Source organism: Lathamus discolor, chromosome 1 (assembly GCF_037157495.1).
Source record: "Lathamus discolor isolate bLatDis1 chromosome 1, bLatDis1.hap1, whole genome shotgun sequence".
NCBI lineage: Eukaryota > Metazoa > Chordata > Aves > Psittaciformes > Psittacidae > Lathamus > Lathamus discolor.
The window spans coordinates 40,030,079-40,049,351 of NC_088884.1; the positions used below are offsets into that span (position 1 = coordinate 40,030,079).

Here is a 19,273-nt window from a genome sequence, read left to right on the forward strand (position 1 = left end):
GTTTGTTAACGTCTTGACTTCTCCATTTTACATCTGCTTCACAACAGGATTATTTACTGTGGCATCACTTTACTGTTTGTGACTGAAAGAATGGGAATAAATTACGATGGCAAAGAAGCAGAACAGCCAGTTAAAATATTCTTGTTGATGAGAAACTTCAGTTGCTGAAGACCTTGGGAATCTGGAGTTTGTCACAGGACTTAGACTGATCTTGCTTTTGAAATACTTTATCTGCACCAGTTCATTTGAATCTGTACTGAAGTCTTGAAAGGTAAGGGATATTTCTGCCTAACTTTTGAGTGCACACTGTTATACCCATCTCTTTTAGGTAAAACTTCTATACTCTGTAGTTTTAGTTTTCCAGAATGTCTTCACATTTCATACTTAATTACCCAGTTTCTAAAGCAAAAAAAAGTCTTTGGACAAGCAGTGTTTGAAGTTTGATATTCAGGTGTTTCTCCTGGGTGAAACAGGACTAAAATTCTGTATTACCAAAATCAAAAGTATAGTATTTGCATGAGTAAAGTACTTGATACAAAAATTGCTCTTTATTAAAAAGCAAATGTCCTGAAATCCAGTTTACTGGCCACAGAGAACAGTAAACCCAATTTCAATCCTTGTGCTGCTTAGTTTTGTGAAGACAAGTAAGGACATTGGTCTTCTACATGCCCAGTGATTTCCAGCCCATTAATTCATTTGAACTCAATTTTTTTTTATGAAACTGTCACATCTGCAACCAAAAATCTCTTTTTGAGCTCAGTTCATTTGCACTTGCTGACAAGAAAACAGAAAAAGAGGGGATTTCCTCTGCATTTAAATCTGAAAACTGGCATTGAGGTGTGTTGGACCATCCACTTCACACTTGTATATCCACTCACAGTATTACCCCTTCTACCTTCCTGCCTACATGCTGCTTCTTGCTGGTGTCATTCAGCAGAGCTTTTTCTACCCTCTGAGGGTTCTCTTTCCATGTTTCAGCCTATCTCCCAGGCATTTTGCAGGCATTCTCCCTGGCCTTCTTTTCTTAGCAATCCTCTTTTTTGCCCTAGACTTTTCTCTTTTTTTCCTGAAGCTACTGATCTTTTTTATGAAGCCCCAGCTCAGCAATTTCATAGCTGCCATCAGCCCTTCCTCTGGACTGCATTTCCAAGTATTTTCCTTTTAAAAACCTACAGCTTATGTTTTCACAGCTACTTGGGCACCCATTTCCATCTCAAATCAATGGGAGCTTATCAAACCCGTCAGAATCCAGGCCTAGACACAAATAACCTGGAGGACAATACCTTTCATTAAGACTTTATTCCATGTCCAGATTCAGCTTTGTTTCATCCCCTTGTCTCCCAAATTTGTCTTACAAATTATTTTAAGCCCAGTAAAAAGTCATCCTAACTCTTTAGCAGCATTTACCAGAATTGTCCAATACTGCTATATATGCTAAAGGTAAATGTGCCCTAGTTCTTTTGCTGAAAATCATAAATCTGACTATGATATATGTAGGAAAAAAAGTGTGCATAGTTCCATCACTTCTGCTCAGTCTGCCTAAACAGGTCAAACTGCTAATTTGAATCACTATGTATGGCAAGTTACACCCACTTGTGTTGAGGCAGACATGGAAGGACATGTGTTTTTACAGGCTAAAAATGTATGTAACTTAATGCTTCTGAATCATTTAGAAGTTATCTAAATCTAAAAGCCAGTCAATCCTGTTCCCTTGCATAGCTATTATTCTGTCAACACAGACTATGGTTTACCTAGTGTGGTGATACAGAACAACGATGCAGCTTTGATGTCTGTCCCATGGTTGTTCCCATCCACCACATGTTGGCATTCATTTCTCAAAGCAGTTCTGGTATACATGAGCTAGATTCCTCCTGGAGGAGCCTAACTTCCCAGTTTCCCTCCAGACACACTCAAAGGTTTGAGGAGTCTGACCCCACATGTGGACCACACCATCGCAAATACCTAGCAAATGCCAACAGTTGTTTCCAGAAGTATTTGCAATTTAGTATGTATTTTCACAGGTGACTGCTAATTTTGGGTGCCCTACTTAAAATGGGTATTTACCTGCAGTATGAGGCTTTCCCATCTGTTTTCTGTAAACTATCTAATGACACTATCACCACGAGATTTTACAGTCTTACTATTTTGTCTTTTCTAGAAGTGTGAATATTTATTCAAGGCTCTTGCCAGTAACTATACTTAGTGCAATGTTAACAATGTTTAGAGATTTTTAATTTCATGTGTTTAACAGTATTTTGTCTTCAGTAATTTTTTTGTTATTAGAAAGACAAGTTTAACAATGAAGAATAAAAAAAAGTTTAAATTAGTATTTAAGTTTCCAGCTGTATTACTCATAATGCATTCTATCAAGCACAAAAACTACAGAGGCAATTGATAAGAAGCAGGAATATTCCATTAAGTAAATATATGTACAGATATAAATTCTTGTGGAGTGTTACAAGGAAAATACAGCATAAAAGCTCATGTCCAAGTATGGTGTTTTCTCCTGTAACAGCCAAGTTAAAGAAAGTAGTAAAAATCAAGATCATTGAAGCAGTTCTTTTTCCTTCATTGTACTATTAACTGTAAGACAAACAATACTCATATGCAAAGACAATTTTAATAGCTTCCTCTGGTTTTAAAAAACAATGGCCAGCTCCTTTTATCTTTATCTCTACTATGAGCAGTATTTTTTATTCTGTAAAAAAGACTACAGAGGGAGGTGAAATGGATTTTTCCATGGTCAGATTAGCATTTCCTATTGATTTTATACCACTAAGAAAAAAGAACAGCATAACAGAAACAGAACTCTCACAAACATGAATAATGTTTTAAGCAGATTAGAGAAATGTAGAGTACTATCAGAGATACAAAAAGGTGGAACAGAACAGAAAATCTACTTCTACTTCATGAAAATTTGGAAATTTTATGCTATATTATGGCGAACGTACTAAATTCTAATGTATTCCTGGGAAAAGAATGAACGTAAAAGAGTGATTAGGATGCTATGTACAGTAACATGCTATTATCTTCAGTTGGTCATACTGCCTTTAATCATCTTGCATTTCTGTCTCCTATTAAATCATATTTATTTTTAGTTCTAGACTCTGAATTGGTCGTGCTTTGCATCCTATAGATCTGGGAAAATGGTAAGAAGGAACTCTTCTTCTCAATATTGGGCAGCCTGTAATTCTAACAATATTTTTTTATTTAAAATTCTCAGATTTTTCTTGTTTCAAGAATGTATTTGTATGGGAAAGCATGGGGAAAAACTTTAAGATCTACTTGTCTCAAGCAACTGTTACTTGCCTTTTTTTAATTATCAAGCTTATCAATATTATTAGGTATGAATTGGGAATGTGTTTTTTAATAAGCAAAAACTATTTATTAAATGTATGTATTGCATGTATTATACAATACTCTTCTTACTGATCAAGATGGCGTTTTAAGTACATGAATTCTGAATTCATGATACTGTAAACATCTAGATGGGTGCTTAATTTAAATTAAAGAAACCTCACAAACAACACATTTGCCCATTGAAAGTGTTGTGATTTTATTGTTAATCATTGTTTCAGGACTTAGTAAAAACAAAGGGCAACATCTAGAAAAGAGGACTTTAAACATAGTATTTGGGCCAATGACAGTAACTGCTGTAGATGTTACTTTCAAAAATGTGGCAACTTCTTTCAGTTTCTAAAAGTGGAAAGAAGTCCAACTTTGGGTTTCTTTCTTTTTCATTTCCAAATCTTCTTGTAACATTCCATGTGTACCAAGTGACTGCAGCAAGACTTGCTGGCTCTATATAATAGAAAAAAACTGAAAAAGGGATGTATGAAGCCACATACAGAAAAGGCAAAAGAGCTGAAGCGTGTATAGCAGAAGACTCAGAGCTAAAAGAGGAGTCAAAGCCAACATTATTCACAGTGGTTGCTACAGGTTTCATGACTAGAACCACCTTTCTCACCCCAGGCACCGAGAGCAGTATACTCTTTGCTTTTCTTTCTCATGTAAGCTCCAGGAGCAGCGTCTGTGGCTTTGAGCCAAGATGTAAGGTTTGTGGATAAGCCAGTGCAATAGTCTGGCGTGTCTCTAAATCAGTGCAAGTGCTACCTACCCATGAAGGAAGCTGAAGGGTCCTTTAGAGTGCCACAAATCTGTCCCCTTGTCATACCAGTTGTGTGTTACCATTAATCATGGTCCCACAGGTATCAGCCAGGGGTTTATGATTTCTGCAAGAATCTCTGTTTCTCCACCAGAAAATCCAGTATCAGTCTATTACAGTTTAGAAAACAAAAAATAAGCAATAAAATAAATAATTAATTTCAGTTAAGAGTGTATTTGAATTAATAGTTTTATGGGAGTTGGTTACACCTAAACAAGCAGCTACTTGTTCAGCCACCAGTCTAAGTAGAAGTATCTTGTTCTGGTTGAAAAATTTGTTTACTTAGATTTTGACAGGAGCATCTAAGCAGTGTTGTATCAGTGTTATCCTTTAAAAGGTGTCCTGTTCTTACAAAGCAGCCCAGCTGCTGAGCCCCTGACTCTTAAGATTTCAAATCCAGATCTCAGATAGAATTAAAATTTGGGAGCTAGGAAGGAACACCAGGCATACCAAAGTAAGTCCTGCTACATTAGCATTAATGTTTTGGGGATTTCCAGTTCAAAGAAAATTTGGGTGTTCCCAGTCTTTATTATCAATAAATACAGCAGAAAATAAAGCCTCTACACCCTTGTATAAGGCACCTGGTTCAAATTTTGGGTCCAATTGGCTGGAGCCAACACATTGTAAACACCCAAGTGTTAACTTTTAATCTCTGAAATAAGCCTGCTGTCTTCAACTAAAACCAGGTATCTGTAAATTTCTGTAGAACATGGTCCCTAGTTTAGACAACATCTGAAGAAGCAGCTGTGAGCGACTATTTCACAGCAACACAAAAATATATCTAAGTTTCTGTTGCAAAAGAATCCATAACCTGGGCTGTGTTCACACCCTGTAAGAAACTAACTCCAGATCCTGAATGAAAAATAATGGAACATGCTTGAAAGATTAACAGGTGCCAACACGCAAGAAATCGGCTTCAAATCAGCAGGGAAATTGCCAACTTTTACACTAAGATTATTCATTTGAATTTTGAAGCTTAAAAGCTACTTTTGTTGTACGCAAAAGAACTTTTAATTCACGTTTTCCTATTACTCTGCCTGTTATTGAATACTTAAGTATGCTATTCTGCTGCTGCTTCAAGTCCATAAAAAATGGCACCCAAGGTTACTGATGTTCATGAGGTGGCTCATCTGAACCCTTGTTTGTAAACTTGAAGGGTTTGGGTCTACCTTCCACATAACAAATGTTTAATATATAAATGCTACTTCAGAACTACCTTCTGTGATGCCTGAATTAGGTTATTTTATAGGTAGCTGCCTCAAAATGAAGGGAGGGCTTTTCAGAAATGGAGTTTCTCATCTCTGCTTTGGTAACGAAGCCTCTGATACGCGAAGTGGGAGTTGTGGTGTCCTTCTAGTAACTCGGGATATATTATTTACAGTTGAGTGTTTTGAGAGTAACTCTGGCATGCCCAACGAAAACCTACCAGGCAGGTTTGGCTTGCTTACATCCCGTGTCAACTTCAAGAGATGTTTCAAGTCTCCTTCTCGTCCTGTTAATGAACTCTGCAATGCTCCAGCAAGTTTCAAACCTCATCCAGATACTCACGGGTATCACTAATTACCAACTCGCTTCATCCTTTTCATGCCTAGGTTTATATCACAAGCGCTATTTGGCAAGTTTGATTTATATTTAACTAGCGCTTTTTCCACTGCTCGTTATTCAAGCCCACCGCGCAAAGCATTAGGCGCCCTGGTGCAGAGGCAAGCCGTGGGCCAAGGAGCCCGGAGAGAGCGGCTGCCTCACGAATGACCGCTTACCCCAGAGGAGGCACACTTAATAAGGACGGGGGTTTGCGACAGGCAGACGCCGGTCTCGCAGCGGATCGATACGCAGGAGCCCGCTAGGGCTGGGAAAGGCTGTGGGCGCATGGCCGATACCACAGCTCCGTCCTGAGGCCTGTTGAGTGCCTGCAGGACCGGGGGCACCTCCTCCCTGCTTCCCGTCAGCGTGCGGCTCGGCGGAGCATGCGCAGAGGGGTGGCGGCGCCGGAGGGCGGCGGGAGCGGGTCGGTGGCGGAGCTGGGTGGTGGGAGGGAGGGAGGGGAGGAGGAAGGCGCGGGGCCTGCCGGCGGCACAACGCCCCGCGGCCCGGCCCCTGGCGCCGCCTCCCCATGAGCGGCCCGGGGCCTCCCGGTGGCGCCCCGAGGTGTGTGGGGACAGAGGCGGCCGCTTCGGGCCGCGGCTCGGGCCGGGCGGGAGCAGCAGGAAGAGGAGGAGGAGGTAGCGGTGTGGCTGATGCGGTGCGCCCCGTGCTTCCCCTCCAGGTGTTCTCTTTTTGGATTCCTATGTCCTATTGCGAGGAGGATTTCTTCAAGGAGTACCTCAAGATGATGGCGAATATTATCATCCTGAACGCGCTCATTTGTATTTCTCTGGTGTTCTGGATCGTGTCCATGACCGCAAGTACGTACTACGGTGAGTGCAAAGGCCGGGTGGGGGCCGGGGGGGTGACATGGCGAGGGGCGAGCGGAGCCCCTGCAGGCTGGGGGTACAGCGTTGGAAGAGGGGTTGCACAGCACCTTTCGGCCTCAGCAGGGTTGAAAACCTCAGCCCTGACAGTAGCTGCTGATGGTTTATAAGGTGTTAATAACCGCTGTGCCCTTCTAGGTACACTGCCTAGGGATCTCGTTGAATGTAAAATGTTGGTTTCCTTTATAATTTGTCTCCCTGAAAGAAAGCAAATATTCGAAATTCTTTACTGTGAGGGTGGTGAGGCACTGGCACAGGTTGCCCAGGGAAGCTGTGGGTGTTCATTCCTGGTTGTGTTCAAAGCCAGGTTGCATGGAACTTTGAGCACCGAGGTCTAGTGGAAGGTGTTCCTGGCCATGGCAGGGGGGTTGGAACTGGATGAGCTTTAAGGTCCCTTCTAACCCAAATAATTCTGTGATAACTCAGGCTGTGGTTTGGTTGTGTGTAGCTGCAGGGACATTAGTACTTTCCGTACTCTCATTTCAGTTCTACGACCATTTTTAAAGCAATGTGGAAAAGCAGCAGTACTGCCTTCACATTAGTTCAAACCTAGAAGAGTTTAACTGCTTTCCTGAGGCAAGGAAAGACCTGTTCTTAAGACTTCTGCCAATTTCATGCAGGAAATGCTCAGCTCCAATGTCAATGCAGTGTTGCTAAGAGTACCTAGGGATGCAGACCTTCAGCTGCCTGGTGTCACCCTGAATCCAGAATAAATCCAGCTAGAATCAATATCCCACCAGTATAAGCTGACTTTTGCAGTGGCAGCTGGATGTCTCTGCTCAGTGATTTTTCAGTGCTTCAGGTTTTAGGATGGTGTGTTAGTCCTGGTACAGCATTAAATCTGTGTTGTTTGGATGCTTCTACATTGGCTTGTAGAGAGATGCCAGACACATGGAAGTCATGCAGAAGCAAGCAGTTTGTCTCATTTAGAGCTAGCCGAGTTGGACTGAAACATGCAACATTGTGTGTCTCAGCTCTATAGGTACTATAGGTATTAGCTCTGTGTTTTTCTGCTAACGAGGATATACCAGTCGTTGCTATATAATATGATTGAGAATTGACAGTGGAAAGTGGAGAGGCCTGGTAAATCTTTGTGGCCGTCCTCACTCAAGTAGGTGGATCAGATGTGTCAGGTATCTCCTGATACTGAGGAGGAGACTGCAGACAAATCTTCCCTTTTTTAAAATGGTTATAGAGCAAGAAGGTCGATTCGGAGGTCTCCAGCATGAGAAGGATGTGAAGCTGTTGGGGCGAGTCTAGAGAAGGGCCACAGAGATGACTATAGAGGGCAGGCACACCTCTCTTATGAAGACAGGCTGAGAGAATTGGGGTTGGTAAGCCTGGAGAAGAAAAGGTTCTGGGGAGACTTCAGAGCAGCCTTCCTCTACCTAAAGAGGGCCTACAAGAAATCTGGAGAGGGACTTCTCACAAGGGCATGTAGTGACAGGACAAGGGGAAATGGTTTTAAGCTGGAAGAGGGTAGGTTTAGATTAGATACCAAGAAGAAATTTTTTACTGTGAGGGTGGTGAGGTGCTGGCACAGGTTGCAGCCACTGTCAGAGAAGAAAAATCAGTGGAAAGGATTCCCCCACTATGTAGGGCACGTTAACATGTAGAGAAAGAAGGCTATCTCTTAGCTTAAATATGTGCTTTCAGTTTACACTGAATGCCACAAAGAAAATAATTTTCCATGCCAATGTGTTGTGCAAACAAAATTTCTGTTGTCACTCAAGCTGGTTGTGCTGTTCTAGATAGAATTGAGGAAAAAATAACAGGGAGGACAGTGGAATGTAGAAGTGGAAAAGGATTATTCTAGAAAATCCTAAGAGAAGAAAAATAATTCTGGCAGTAAATACATATTACGAGACACAAAAGTGTTGGGTGCAGCTTGCTTTTCAACAAGTCTCTATGACACTCTAGATCAAGATGAAGACAGGCTGAGAAAGTTGGGGCTGTTCAGCCTAGAGAAGAGAAGGCTGCATGGAGACCTCATAGCAGCCTTCCAGTGTCTGAAGGGGGCCTGTAAGGATGCTGGGGAGGGACTCTTCATTAGGGTCTGTAGTGATAGGACAAGGGGTAATGGGTTCAAACTTAAACAGGGGAAGTTTAGATTGGATATAAGGAAGAAGTTCTTTACTGTAAGGGTGGTGAGGCACTGGAATTGGTTGCCCAGGGAAGTTGTGAATGCTCCATCACTGGCAGTAGTGAAGGCCAGGCTGGACAGAGTCTTGGGTGGGATGGTTTAGTGTGAGGTGTCCCTGCCCATGGGAGGGGGGTTGGAACTAGATGATCTTGAGGTCCTTTCCAACCCTAGCTATTCTATGATTCTGTGAAGGTGGGCTGCCAGGTTGGAAAAGGGTTGCATGCATGTATGGTAGAGAGGGCGTACACAAAGCAAAGACTAAGAAGTCTAAATCATCTGTGAATTCTCAGCCAAGCCAGATTTTCTGCAGGAACAGACAGGACAAGGAGAACTGCATTAAATTTCTTCAGGCTCAGTTGAGCATAAATATTCAGGTGGAAACCAGACTATGTAACACTTGATTTGTATGTCATGTGGCTACCTTTCCTTAAATACAAAATGTATACTGTATTATTGTTCTTTATTAAAAATTATAGTTTGGAGAATGTGATGGCTTGCTGAAATAAGCTTTATTTTTTGCAGTATTCCTAGTTGCCTTTAAATATTTCTAAGACTAGCCCTTTTGGTGAAAAGTTAAGAGTTAATAAAGTCATAGGAACAACTATTGTAAAAGGTAACAAATGTGTTCTCACTTCCTGAGGGATATAAATTCTGCCTGTTGAGGAGATGCACCCCTGTGGCGGGGAGAGGGACCCGAGAGCTTGGTTACCATGGGTAAAAAGTTCTAATTTCTAAGATCAGTTTTTAAACATGTACTAGAAGATAATGACTTTTCATATATAAAGGCTTAAAAAAGGCTTATAAGGGTCATATGTAACCATTTTATTTATCAGGTACTTTACGACCTATTTCTCCATGGCGCTGGCTCTTTTCAATCTTGGTTCCACTAACGATTGCTACACAGGGTTTCAAGAAGAAGAGTCTTGATCACAGTGGTGCATTGGGAGGTATGTTTTCTGTGAGACTGCTAAGCTAAACATTTAGTAGACTCAACTAAGGCCCTTTGTATGGTACATAATAGTCTTTAAAGACTTTATTACCTAGTTCTATTATAATAAAAGTGTAAATGTAGGCATACATACCTTAAATTCATACTGATTTTTTTTTTTCCTCGTGCCTGTTTAGTTTTTTGCTGTTGTTTGTAATTCATTTGATTAATATTGTCTTTAGACTTGCATGAACCTAGAAGATTCTTGTAAACTTCAGTATAGCATGCAATTAAATTGCATGTTTTGGTTTAACATACAGATAGATTCATGTAGAAATAAAGAAATGGCAAAAGTTAATGGTAAAGAAATACCATGAAACTGAGCCATGTCAGTAGCCTACGTGCCTGGTAGGAAACCAGTAAAGATACTGTGGTTCTTCTTTCTGTAATATGAGCAGTTCTAGACATTTTTTTGCCTTCTAAGAAAATGAAATCTGTACTTCAATCAAATTACTGTATCAACAAAATTTTTCTTCATTATGTTATTAAAAAAAAACCTAACGTAGTGTACATTAGTGTTTGTTGAAATCTGATGCAAGATTTCTGGGTGATGTGATTCACCCTTGTCTTCTGATGTCTGGATTGATGGTCAGTGGAAGGAAACAGGAGCTCAAACGCTTTCCTCCCATGTCAGTTTTGCAAGTCTTGTTCTGTATGTGAGTTGAGGGGAGCATTTTCTAAATTAAGAAAAGCCATCTTTTCTCTTCTGCTGTTTCTGCCTGTTAATGTTAACAGCTCTGCTAGCCAGTTTATGCTGGCATTTTCTTTATGTGCAGTCAGTTTTCTTTCAGTTGTGAAGAATTTTAATCTCATGGTGGGCAGTAGGAATTAGGCCTTTCCTGTGAAGGAGGAGATTATACCTGGGAGCTTAAATACTTACAGAAAGAAAAAGATGGCTTAAAATCAAAACTGGAAAAAGAAAATGAGGAACAGAAAGGAGAAGTAGCATCTGTTAACCTGAATAACCCTCTTCCGTGTCTTATCTTGGAGACCTTGAGGGAGGGATTTGATTTCCAAACAGAAGATAAATTTGCTGACAGAGACACAGCCATAGCTCTGTATATGGTTTTACACAAATAATCCTATTTTTCAGGCAGAGTACTTCAGTTTAAATTATATAACCTTAGGCCTTTGGTTTATTTATTTATTTGTTTCTTCCTCTTTTATTTTTGCACAGTATTACTAATTTGTGGCAAGAGAAGGTCTTAAAAATCACATACTTTAGCAATAGAATTAACAATTTGGCAATAAAACTTAAGAGAAAATTATAAAAATAACTGTTTTTTTTTTTTTAATTTTCAGTTAAGATGTCTTTGGAATTATTATAAAGGTATTAGATGCTTCAGTAATTCTCTTCTTGCATGATTGAGGTTTATCATACTTTTTGTATTCAAGAGATTCAAAACACTTAAGTGATTTGCGAAGTGTTACATGAAAGAACTTTATATACTTTTTTTTTTCCCCGGTAGGATTGGTGGTTGGATTTATCCTTACAGTTGCAAATTACAGTTTCTTCACCTCTTTGTTTGTATTTTTTGTTACTTCTTCAAAACTTACTAAATGGAAAAAAGATATAAAGAAGCAAATAGATTCAGAATACAAAGAAGGTAAGCCATAACTTTTAAATTCCTCCCAATTCCTTGTGTATATTCCCCTTTCTTTCAAAGGGGCAGATGAGATGTAACATCCAAAATAGAGCACACTGTTGTTGTATCTCCCCTCTAATCCCATCCCTATGAACGTTAGGAAGTGACTTTGCTTTTGCTTCTGTTCTGTTTAATAAATTGCTATCTAGTTTCTGGTTTTAAAATGTATCTTTTTAATTTTAACTTTATATGTGTGTATTTCGCTGTTGTCTTGTGCTGTTGCCTGTCTGGGATATTTTGCCTGAAAATACTAATGCTTCATTTTTGTCACTTTAGGTGGGCAGAGGAATTGGTTGCAAGTATTGTGTAATGGTGGTGTTCCTACTGAGCTGGCTATCTTATATATGATAGAAAATGGACCCGGTGAAATTCCTATAGACTTTTCAAAGCAATACACAGCATCGTGGATGTGCTTATCCCTTTTGGGAGCTTTGGCATGCTCTGCTGGTGATACATGGGCTTCAGAGATAGGTAGTGTTATGAGCAAAAGCAAGCCAAGGTTGATAACAACCTGGGAAAAGGTTCCAGTAGGTAAGGCGTTACGTGTTCTGCATGTTCTTATGCTAATCTGTTTAGAACTATGCATCTGACTTGAAAATTAAAAAAAAAACCCTTAAAAAACCCCAAACATCAGAAATCTGGGATTAGAAAATGTTAGCGAGAATGCATTTGCTGAAATGGAATATACTCAGTTGTGTTTCTGCTGCATCTTCTTGGTGGGAACTAAAATCCTTCTTAGTGAGTGCTCACCCTGGCACTAATAAAAGTCTTTATATTGCCAAAGATATAAAGAATACAAGTTTACAACTTGGTTTTTTAGACATGAAAATTTTAATCAGTAGAAGAATATATATATTATAACTAAATCACCCATTTCCTTTGGTATTTTACCAAGGATGGGTAAAGTGACCCTTCTGTCTGTCAGGCCTGGTCTAAACAGTGGATGACATTACTGCCTTAAAGCAGTATGTCTTTTTTTGAGTCTTGTTGGCATGTTGATCTGAGTTGTACACCTTGTAGGACAGGATATGAATGCATGGTAATTTTATATTTCTTTTTTGCTTGTGGATATAAGGGGGGGAAGATCACTATGAACACAGTTTTGATTTCATACAAAACATTTGAACAAATGCAACGCTTCAAGAAAACGTTTGTGAATCAGCTTGGTTTTGTTTGATTCAGGTACTAATGGAGCAATTACTTTTGTGGGCCTGCTCTCAAGTTTGCTTGGTGGCATGGTAGTAGGTATAGCCTACTTTATCACGCAACTCATTTTCGTGACTGATCTGGAAGTATCTGCTCCACAATGGCCCATTATTGTGTTTGGCGCAGCAGCTGGCTTACTGGGATCAGTTGTTGATTCCTATTTGGGAGCTACAATGCAATACAGCGGTAAGATTCTTCTTTTTTTCTCCCCCCCCCTCCCCCATCCCCCCCCTTCAGTGCAACCTCAAAATGGACTTGGAATTTCCAGGAGGGCTGAGGACATGATTTTTAAATGGAGAAAATACAGAATTAGCAACACAAAGGGTAAAGGGAGCTAAAGTGATGGACATAATAATGAAAACAAGAGCAAGGGCAGCTGGTTCTTTTCCATATTTTTATTTGTGTATATTATGTTACTGTCTTGTTGATTACTGAAAGAGAACAGAGATCTGAAACATGTTAACTTGCAGAAAGCAATTGCTGCCCTCTAGTTTTCTATAGATCTAATTATGGTAACACATGAGAAAACGTCAGCTTAATTTTATCCATTTACCCAAATTGGTTGTCACTGCAGAAGCTTGAGTTCTAACTCTGAAGACAGCAGTAGTGTCAGCTTTAAGAATTACATAAGAAAAGCTCCAGGAACATGTGCCCACAATATAAGTTCTCACTGGTTCTAGAGTACTGTTTCCTGTAAGTTAAGTTTATGACAAACCAGCTGTGACTTTAACTAAAAAATCATGTTCATTTTTAAAAACCGTCTTGGCTGGCTGATTCTAAATGATTTCAGTATTTTACTCATTGCCTGTAAGGATCTTTGTCTGTGAATAAACACTACAGACAACCTTTAGGCTAAACTGTAAACTGCTGACAAATTGTTTAAAGACTGTATGTGACGCTGTTCTGTTTAATACCTGGTCACAGAGGGAATTCTTATCTACGTATTTGTTGGAAGTTGAGGTTTGAAGGTGGAGATAAACGACTTGTATCTCTCAGGCAGTTCAAGTCTGTCATCACAATGAGAACTGCAGACTGTTGCTGATGCTGTGGATTTGGCTTTCCAGCAGTTTTTATGCTCTATTTCTTGTAGTCTGTTTAGACTTTGTTTCCAAGAAAGCCTAAAATGGAATTGAGTGTTTAACCATTTGAGGAATTTCTAGATATTTCTGTACTAAAGAAGAAGCACTTAACCACTTGAACGATGTTTCATGCTTCTAATGATGCAGATGCATTAAGAGTATGTGGTAAACCTAGCTAATGCATGCCAGCATTTATCAGCATTTATTTATTCTTCACTTCAGATATTTTTCCATGCTCAGCAACTTACTTTGCTAGCTGCAGCAGGGACAGCATGCAAGTTCCAGAGTTTCTCTTACAAATTCATAAGTACTGCTGCAGTATCTATATTATATATGGATATACGCTATGGTGTGTGTCTGTATGTATATATATGCTGTGATATAAATGGAATAGTGCTGCTCATGTGGTGCATGCTGTTAGGTTTTGTGTTCCTCCCTACTTCAACCTGCTTTTCCAATCCCCGTTCAGTGTGGTCTCGTAAGAAATACTCCAGTCTCTCTGCAGCATCTTGAAAAACAATAAATACGGCAGTGGTAATAAAGAATTGTGTATTCTTTTGAAAATATCATGCTGCCACTGCTAATCCCTTTTGTCAATGTTTTTCTTGTTGGTAGTCCTCCTAGATTTGGTTTGTGTAATATACTGTGATAGCCAGTTTCTAGGTGAAAGTCCTTCCCTGCCCACACGTTTATTAAGTAAAACTTTGAGTAGCTACACAGAATTACGTTAAAATTTTCCTGTGTTATCAGTCTGAAGCCAGACTTATTCTGTAAATAGCAAAAGGAATAGAAGGAATTACTGTTAACTTTCCTATAACTTGTTAATGCTCTCAGTCTATGCTTTATGTGCATTTCAAGTACGTATTTATAAAAATTTATTCCCAGTTTTTCTCTCAAGAAAACTTAAAACTTCCTAAAACATAGCAAGTGTTAAGAGTTAAACTATCAGGCTTTGAAGTTTGATTTTTCTGTAGCTTTTTCCCATTATTCCAAAGCTAGGTTTAAATATATGATTCAAAGCTAAAATAGCAGCTATATACCTGCCAGGCAGGTTTGTACTGTGGGGTTTTTTAAGTTTTGTCTGAGGTGCTGAAAATCTTTTTGTCATAAAGCAGCAGTTCAAAATGAAATTTCCATGTTGTAGGATTTACAGATACAGAGAAAATAATATTAGCTTAAAATACACCAATTTATTTTGGAATGTTTCTTTGTGTGATCCTTAAAGGTGTGCACATGGACATACATACCCAGTTACAAGCTTCACTACAGCTTGAGTTGGCATTAAAATCAATCATGCTAGAATTTTACACTTTGATCAGCTTAGAAAGTAATGCAGCTGGACAGAAGATAGGATAACTGTGTACAGTAACAGCTAATGAAATACAGTACTAGAGTACTGATAATACAGAGGTAAAGCAAGAAATGACTTAAGTACCAGGAGAAAAAAAACCCAGCTGCTGGTAGTATAAAACTGCTATGTAAGTAGAAATTATAAGTTCAAGCTCCATAAGAAGCTCATTTTCTGACAGATCAAATGTTATTTCCGTAATTTTCCTTTGAAAACAAATACGTCTTCATGACAGGAAATACATGTTGCTAATCAGTCGTTTCTGTTTGGTTGAAACGAGCATCCAGTGCCTTAGAACAAATTACTCCTCTCCTGATTCAGCTTGCTCTATTCCTTTCTTAGCTATGAAACCCCATAGAGAGAAGTAGACCTGGCAGAAGTGTAACTTTGCAAATAAAGTAACTTCTAACATAAAATATTGTATTCCATTCTTTGAAGCTACCAGATTAAACTAACTGTGATTTAATTTAGTCTGTTGCTGTCTTTTCTTACAGAGGCTTAACACATAATGGTAAACTAAATTTATGAAGTTGCATACATATGGTTACTAAATTGCTTTTCAGCTGGGTTGGCTTTGTAAAACGAAGTCTTTTATCTTTCCGCAGGTTTTGACCAGAATATTGGCATGGTTGTCAACCACCAAACAAAAGACTCCAAGCACATATCTGGAAAACCCATATTGGACAATAATGCAGTAAATCTTTTTTCTTCTATAATCATTGCTTTGGTGCTTCCAGGTATGGCGTGGTGTTTCTGGCCCAGGCGTTGAAATGGTTTAAGGTTTTCTGCATGTGATTTGTTTCTGTTCAGTTTTACACAAAGACTCCGAGTCCTCTTTGAATCTCTCTTGAAGAGAGGGATCTGAAATTTTAAGAGATCCAAAGGACTTTCCATCTCAACTTACTAAGGCTGTAAGCTTCATACTGCAATTGGTGTTTCTCAGGGGAAGGAAAGGGTTTTGCCAATACGCTTTTGATGCTCTTGAGATGGATGCAGATCATTGCCAAGTGAGGTGAAGCATTTCATTATCCTCATGGAACTGAAACTTTGGAGTCTGTTCTTTCCAGTCCCCATCATCTGGAAGGACAAGAAGCTAGAATCATAGAATCAACTAGGTTGGAAAAGACCTTTAAGATCATCAAATCCAACCATTACCCCAGGACTGCCAAGTCCATCACTAAGCCATGTCACTGAGGGCCTCATCTACATGGTTTGTGAACACTTCCAGAGATGGTGATTCCACTACTGCCCTGGGCAGCCTGTTCCAACACCTGATCCTGCCTTCGGTGAATGAATTTTTCCCAATGTCCAATGAAAACCTCCCCTGGCACAGCTTGAGGCTGTTACCTCTTATCCTGTCACTTGTTTCTTGGGAGAAGAGACTGACCACCAGCTCAGTACAACCTCCTTTCAGGCAGCGGTAGAGAGTGATAAGGTCCCCCTTCAGCCTCCCTTTTCCATCCTAAACACCCCTAGTTTCCTCAGCTGCTCCTCATACCATTCTCCAGCTTTGTTGCCCTTCTCTGGACCCACTTCAGCACCTCAATGTCTTTCCTGTAATGAGGGGCTCAAAATTGAACACTATTCAAGGTGCAAATAGAAGTCTAATCAACATCAGTCGGTGTGATGGGGCATTGTGGCTGTTGTCCGGCAAGTACACTGCAACTTTATGTATGCAATGGTAACACAGGTGTAATGGCTGGAATCTGGCATTTGCCATAATCTACAGTATGTAAGGTTTTATGGAAATATTGAGGGAGAGAATAAGCCTTGTTGCAGATTCTGCATTCTGGTACTATCTCCACCTCCCTGGGAGTAGGGTTGGTAAAAGTGATGCCACTACATAATGTTTGCAGCAAAAGATTAAAATAACATTTAAATTTAGAATCTGAAATAAAAACTCATTAGTTGTTCCAGAATAATATATTTGTGCGTTTTTTTTGAAGTCTTTATTTCAAAACTAATGATATTTATGAACATGGTCAATACTGTGATACTTACTAAATTAAAGATTACAATTACGAATTCACATTCATCTCTTTAGAAATAGAACATTTTGTTCGTAAGCTTAGAATTGTTCCGTAACGTTTAGCATTCTGACCAAACTATCCTCTTTGGTTCTTTCTCAGCAGTGGAAGTGTTTCCCATTTTGTCTGGGATTCCTATTCAGTAGCCAAAAAAGCTACAGAGGTATCCATGTAGTGAACGGGGAAAGTCTCATTTACAAGCCATTTAAAATGGGAATTTAACTTCTGGTACTTGGACTTCTGTGTTGGGTGATTCCATCTTCCATCATTACTTTATAAAAGAGGTGGAAGTAATTTAGCCTGCACACATTGTATTTAAACCTTAGAGGTACCCACGTAATAACATGTCATTGTTGACAGGGGAAGATAGGGCCCATGCTGTTTACGTACGAAAAGCGTTTTCTTTTTATCTTTAATTGTCTTTAGCTGAGTATTTTGTATTAAACACTTGATTGTTTTTTATGAATGTCTTGAGTCTGTTGCCTGTCTGAACCCACTTGAATTGTGTATTTTGTCACCTTTTGTGGCAATATTAAAAACTGCCATGTTGAGTTTACTCTTTCACAAATCTGGTCTATATAAATCTGGAATTTATCACTGGAACTAGTTCACTGTATTATCCCATTATAAAGATGAGATTTCAAGCTAGTAAAAGCTTTCTGAAAAGAACAAATTTTATGGCTGCTGTATGTCTGTTCCTGTGGAAAGGCACAAAATTGTAAAGGAATATATGCACTTGAAGTTTAACAATAAACACTTGAGATTTTTCATGTGTTGTCTGGATTTATGCTGCTTCGTCTTAGTTGTCTTTTAAGGTTTTATTACTACTGTTGTGTTTTCTGGAATTAAGACATTTTTGTAAGATACTTTTTCTTTCCATTAAATGTGTTATTTTTATATTCTTTCATTTCCTGGAACAAAGTCTGCTTTCTAACACTGAAACTTTTCACTATTTAATATGAGTCTCATTTGAAAAACAGTTTGCTGTAGTGAGAAGACGTCTGGGATTTTAAATTCATAGCAGCATGAAAGGCTTTGATCTGTTAACATGAGTGAATATGATTTGAGTGAATGAACTCCTCAGGTACGACCTTCAAAGGTATTGTTTTCTACTTGCCATGTCTTGGGATGATGCTCGAGTTGCTTTTGAAACTCCCACTCATCAGTCTCCTGTATTTAGAAAGGTCTAAGTGCTCTTGAATTGTGAAAAGGACAGTCTAAGCTCCAGGTACATTATACTGAGTGGAGTATAGCATATATGAATATCGGTACATTTAACTCTTTAGCAGCTGTAAAACTGTTGGAGGGGGGGGAATACAGGAAATAGGTTCTAGGATGTGGCAAACTGCCTGTAACTTGGTGCGTGTCACTAAGAGCCGTTCCTGAGCTCAGAAGGGGACAGGCAGGGATACCAACTGTCCATGTGCTACTTGGAAAGGCAGAAAATGCAGGAAGTAAAAGGGAAGGTGATAAAAGGGGCTAGGAGCAAACCAAGGAAATTGACAGATTTGAAGGTACAAAACAGGTCACTGCAATAAGTAAATACAGTTCCATTCTTTAAACACTTAAATACTCCTTTTGCTTCCCAGCCATCAGTACCCTTAGCAAATAGCTGTCACTGATACGTAAGTAACAGTTCCGAAGACTTAGTTTCTAACAGTGAGGGGCTGAAACATCTTGAATTATTGTTGGTGTTTTACAGATCCTGGCTTGGGCACTGGATAAATGTGGCAATAGATTGATATATTAAAAGCCGTCAGGATTGGGCATCTCAGGTTTGTAAGCAGGATTTGTTGTACCTGTGTTCCCCCCAGCGGTGCTTTGGGCCCCACTCAGACCCTTTTTAAATGTTATTAACCAGCATTTCAAATGGCAGCAAGTCACCGTTCCTCAAGCAGGAGTCAGCCTGCTTGACAGATGGTTTATGCACCTCAAGCTTTGTAGGCACTTTACAGTCTCTGCTTCTGGCTCTTGCTGTAACTGGATAATAATTTCCAATTTAAACGCTGCTTCTGTTTGGGGGCCTGCTGTAATGCATAAATCAGAGCAGGTACATGGATTCACTCAGACTACACGGATCCCTGCAGCGCTCCCAAGCCTGCAGCTGCCTTCGGTAAATGTTAATGCAAGTCCCAAATGAAGATGAAATACGGGAATGTGGAAAGAAGCTGCCAGGAAAAGGCAGCTTGTATTTGGATAC

At 39.5% G+C, this 19,273-nt stretch overlaps 1 protein-coding gene across 3 annotated transcripts; it reads left to right on the forward strand.

Moving 5' to 3' along the window:
• Nucleotides 1-67: 67 nt before the first annotated feature.
• TMEM19 (transmembrane protein 19) lies at nt 68-17,843 on the forward strand. Of its 3 annotated transcripts, XM_065669068.1 has the most exons (8): nt 68-271; nt 3,099-3,149; nt 6,432-6,582; nt 9,613-9,726; nt 11,237-11,374; nt 11,690-11,944; nt 12,596-12,805; nt 15,652-17,843. In XM_065669068.1, exons 2-8 carry the CDS (start codon nt 3,147-3,149, stop codon nt 15,813-15,815), a joined length of 1,035 nt encoding a protein of 344 aa, XP_065525140.1. In that variant the 5' UTR covers nt 68-271; nt 3,099-3,146; the 3' UTR covers nt 15,816-17,843. The 3 variants fall into 3 exon arrangements, with proteins under 3 accessions (XP_065525140.1, XP_065525131.1, XP_065525149.1); XM_065669077.1 differs by lacking the exons at nt 68-271; nt 3,099-3,149 and adding an exon at nt 6,238-6,313; XM_065669059.1 differs by lacking the exons at nt 68-271; nt 3,099-3,149 and having other exon boundaries at nt 6,226-6,582.
• Nucleotides 17,844-19,273: the final 1,430 nt, after the last annotated feature.

Bases quoted from the DNA above. Each gene is read 5' to 3' on its own strand.
- TMEM19 (XM_065669059.1), top strand. From the start codon at position 6,279: ATGAGCGGCCCGGGGCCTCCCGGTGGCGCCCCGAGGTGTGTGGGGACA. The intron at 11,375-11,689 runs GTAAGCCATAAC...TTGTCACTTTAG, and splicing joins AGATTCAGAATACAAAGAAG to GTGGGCAGAGGAATTGGTTG. The intron at 11,945-12,595 runs GTAAGGCGTTAC...TGTTTGATTCAG, and splicing joins CTGGGAAAAGGTTCCAGTAG to GTACTAATGGAGCAATTACT.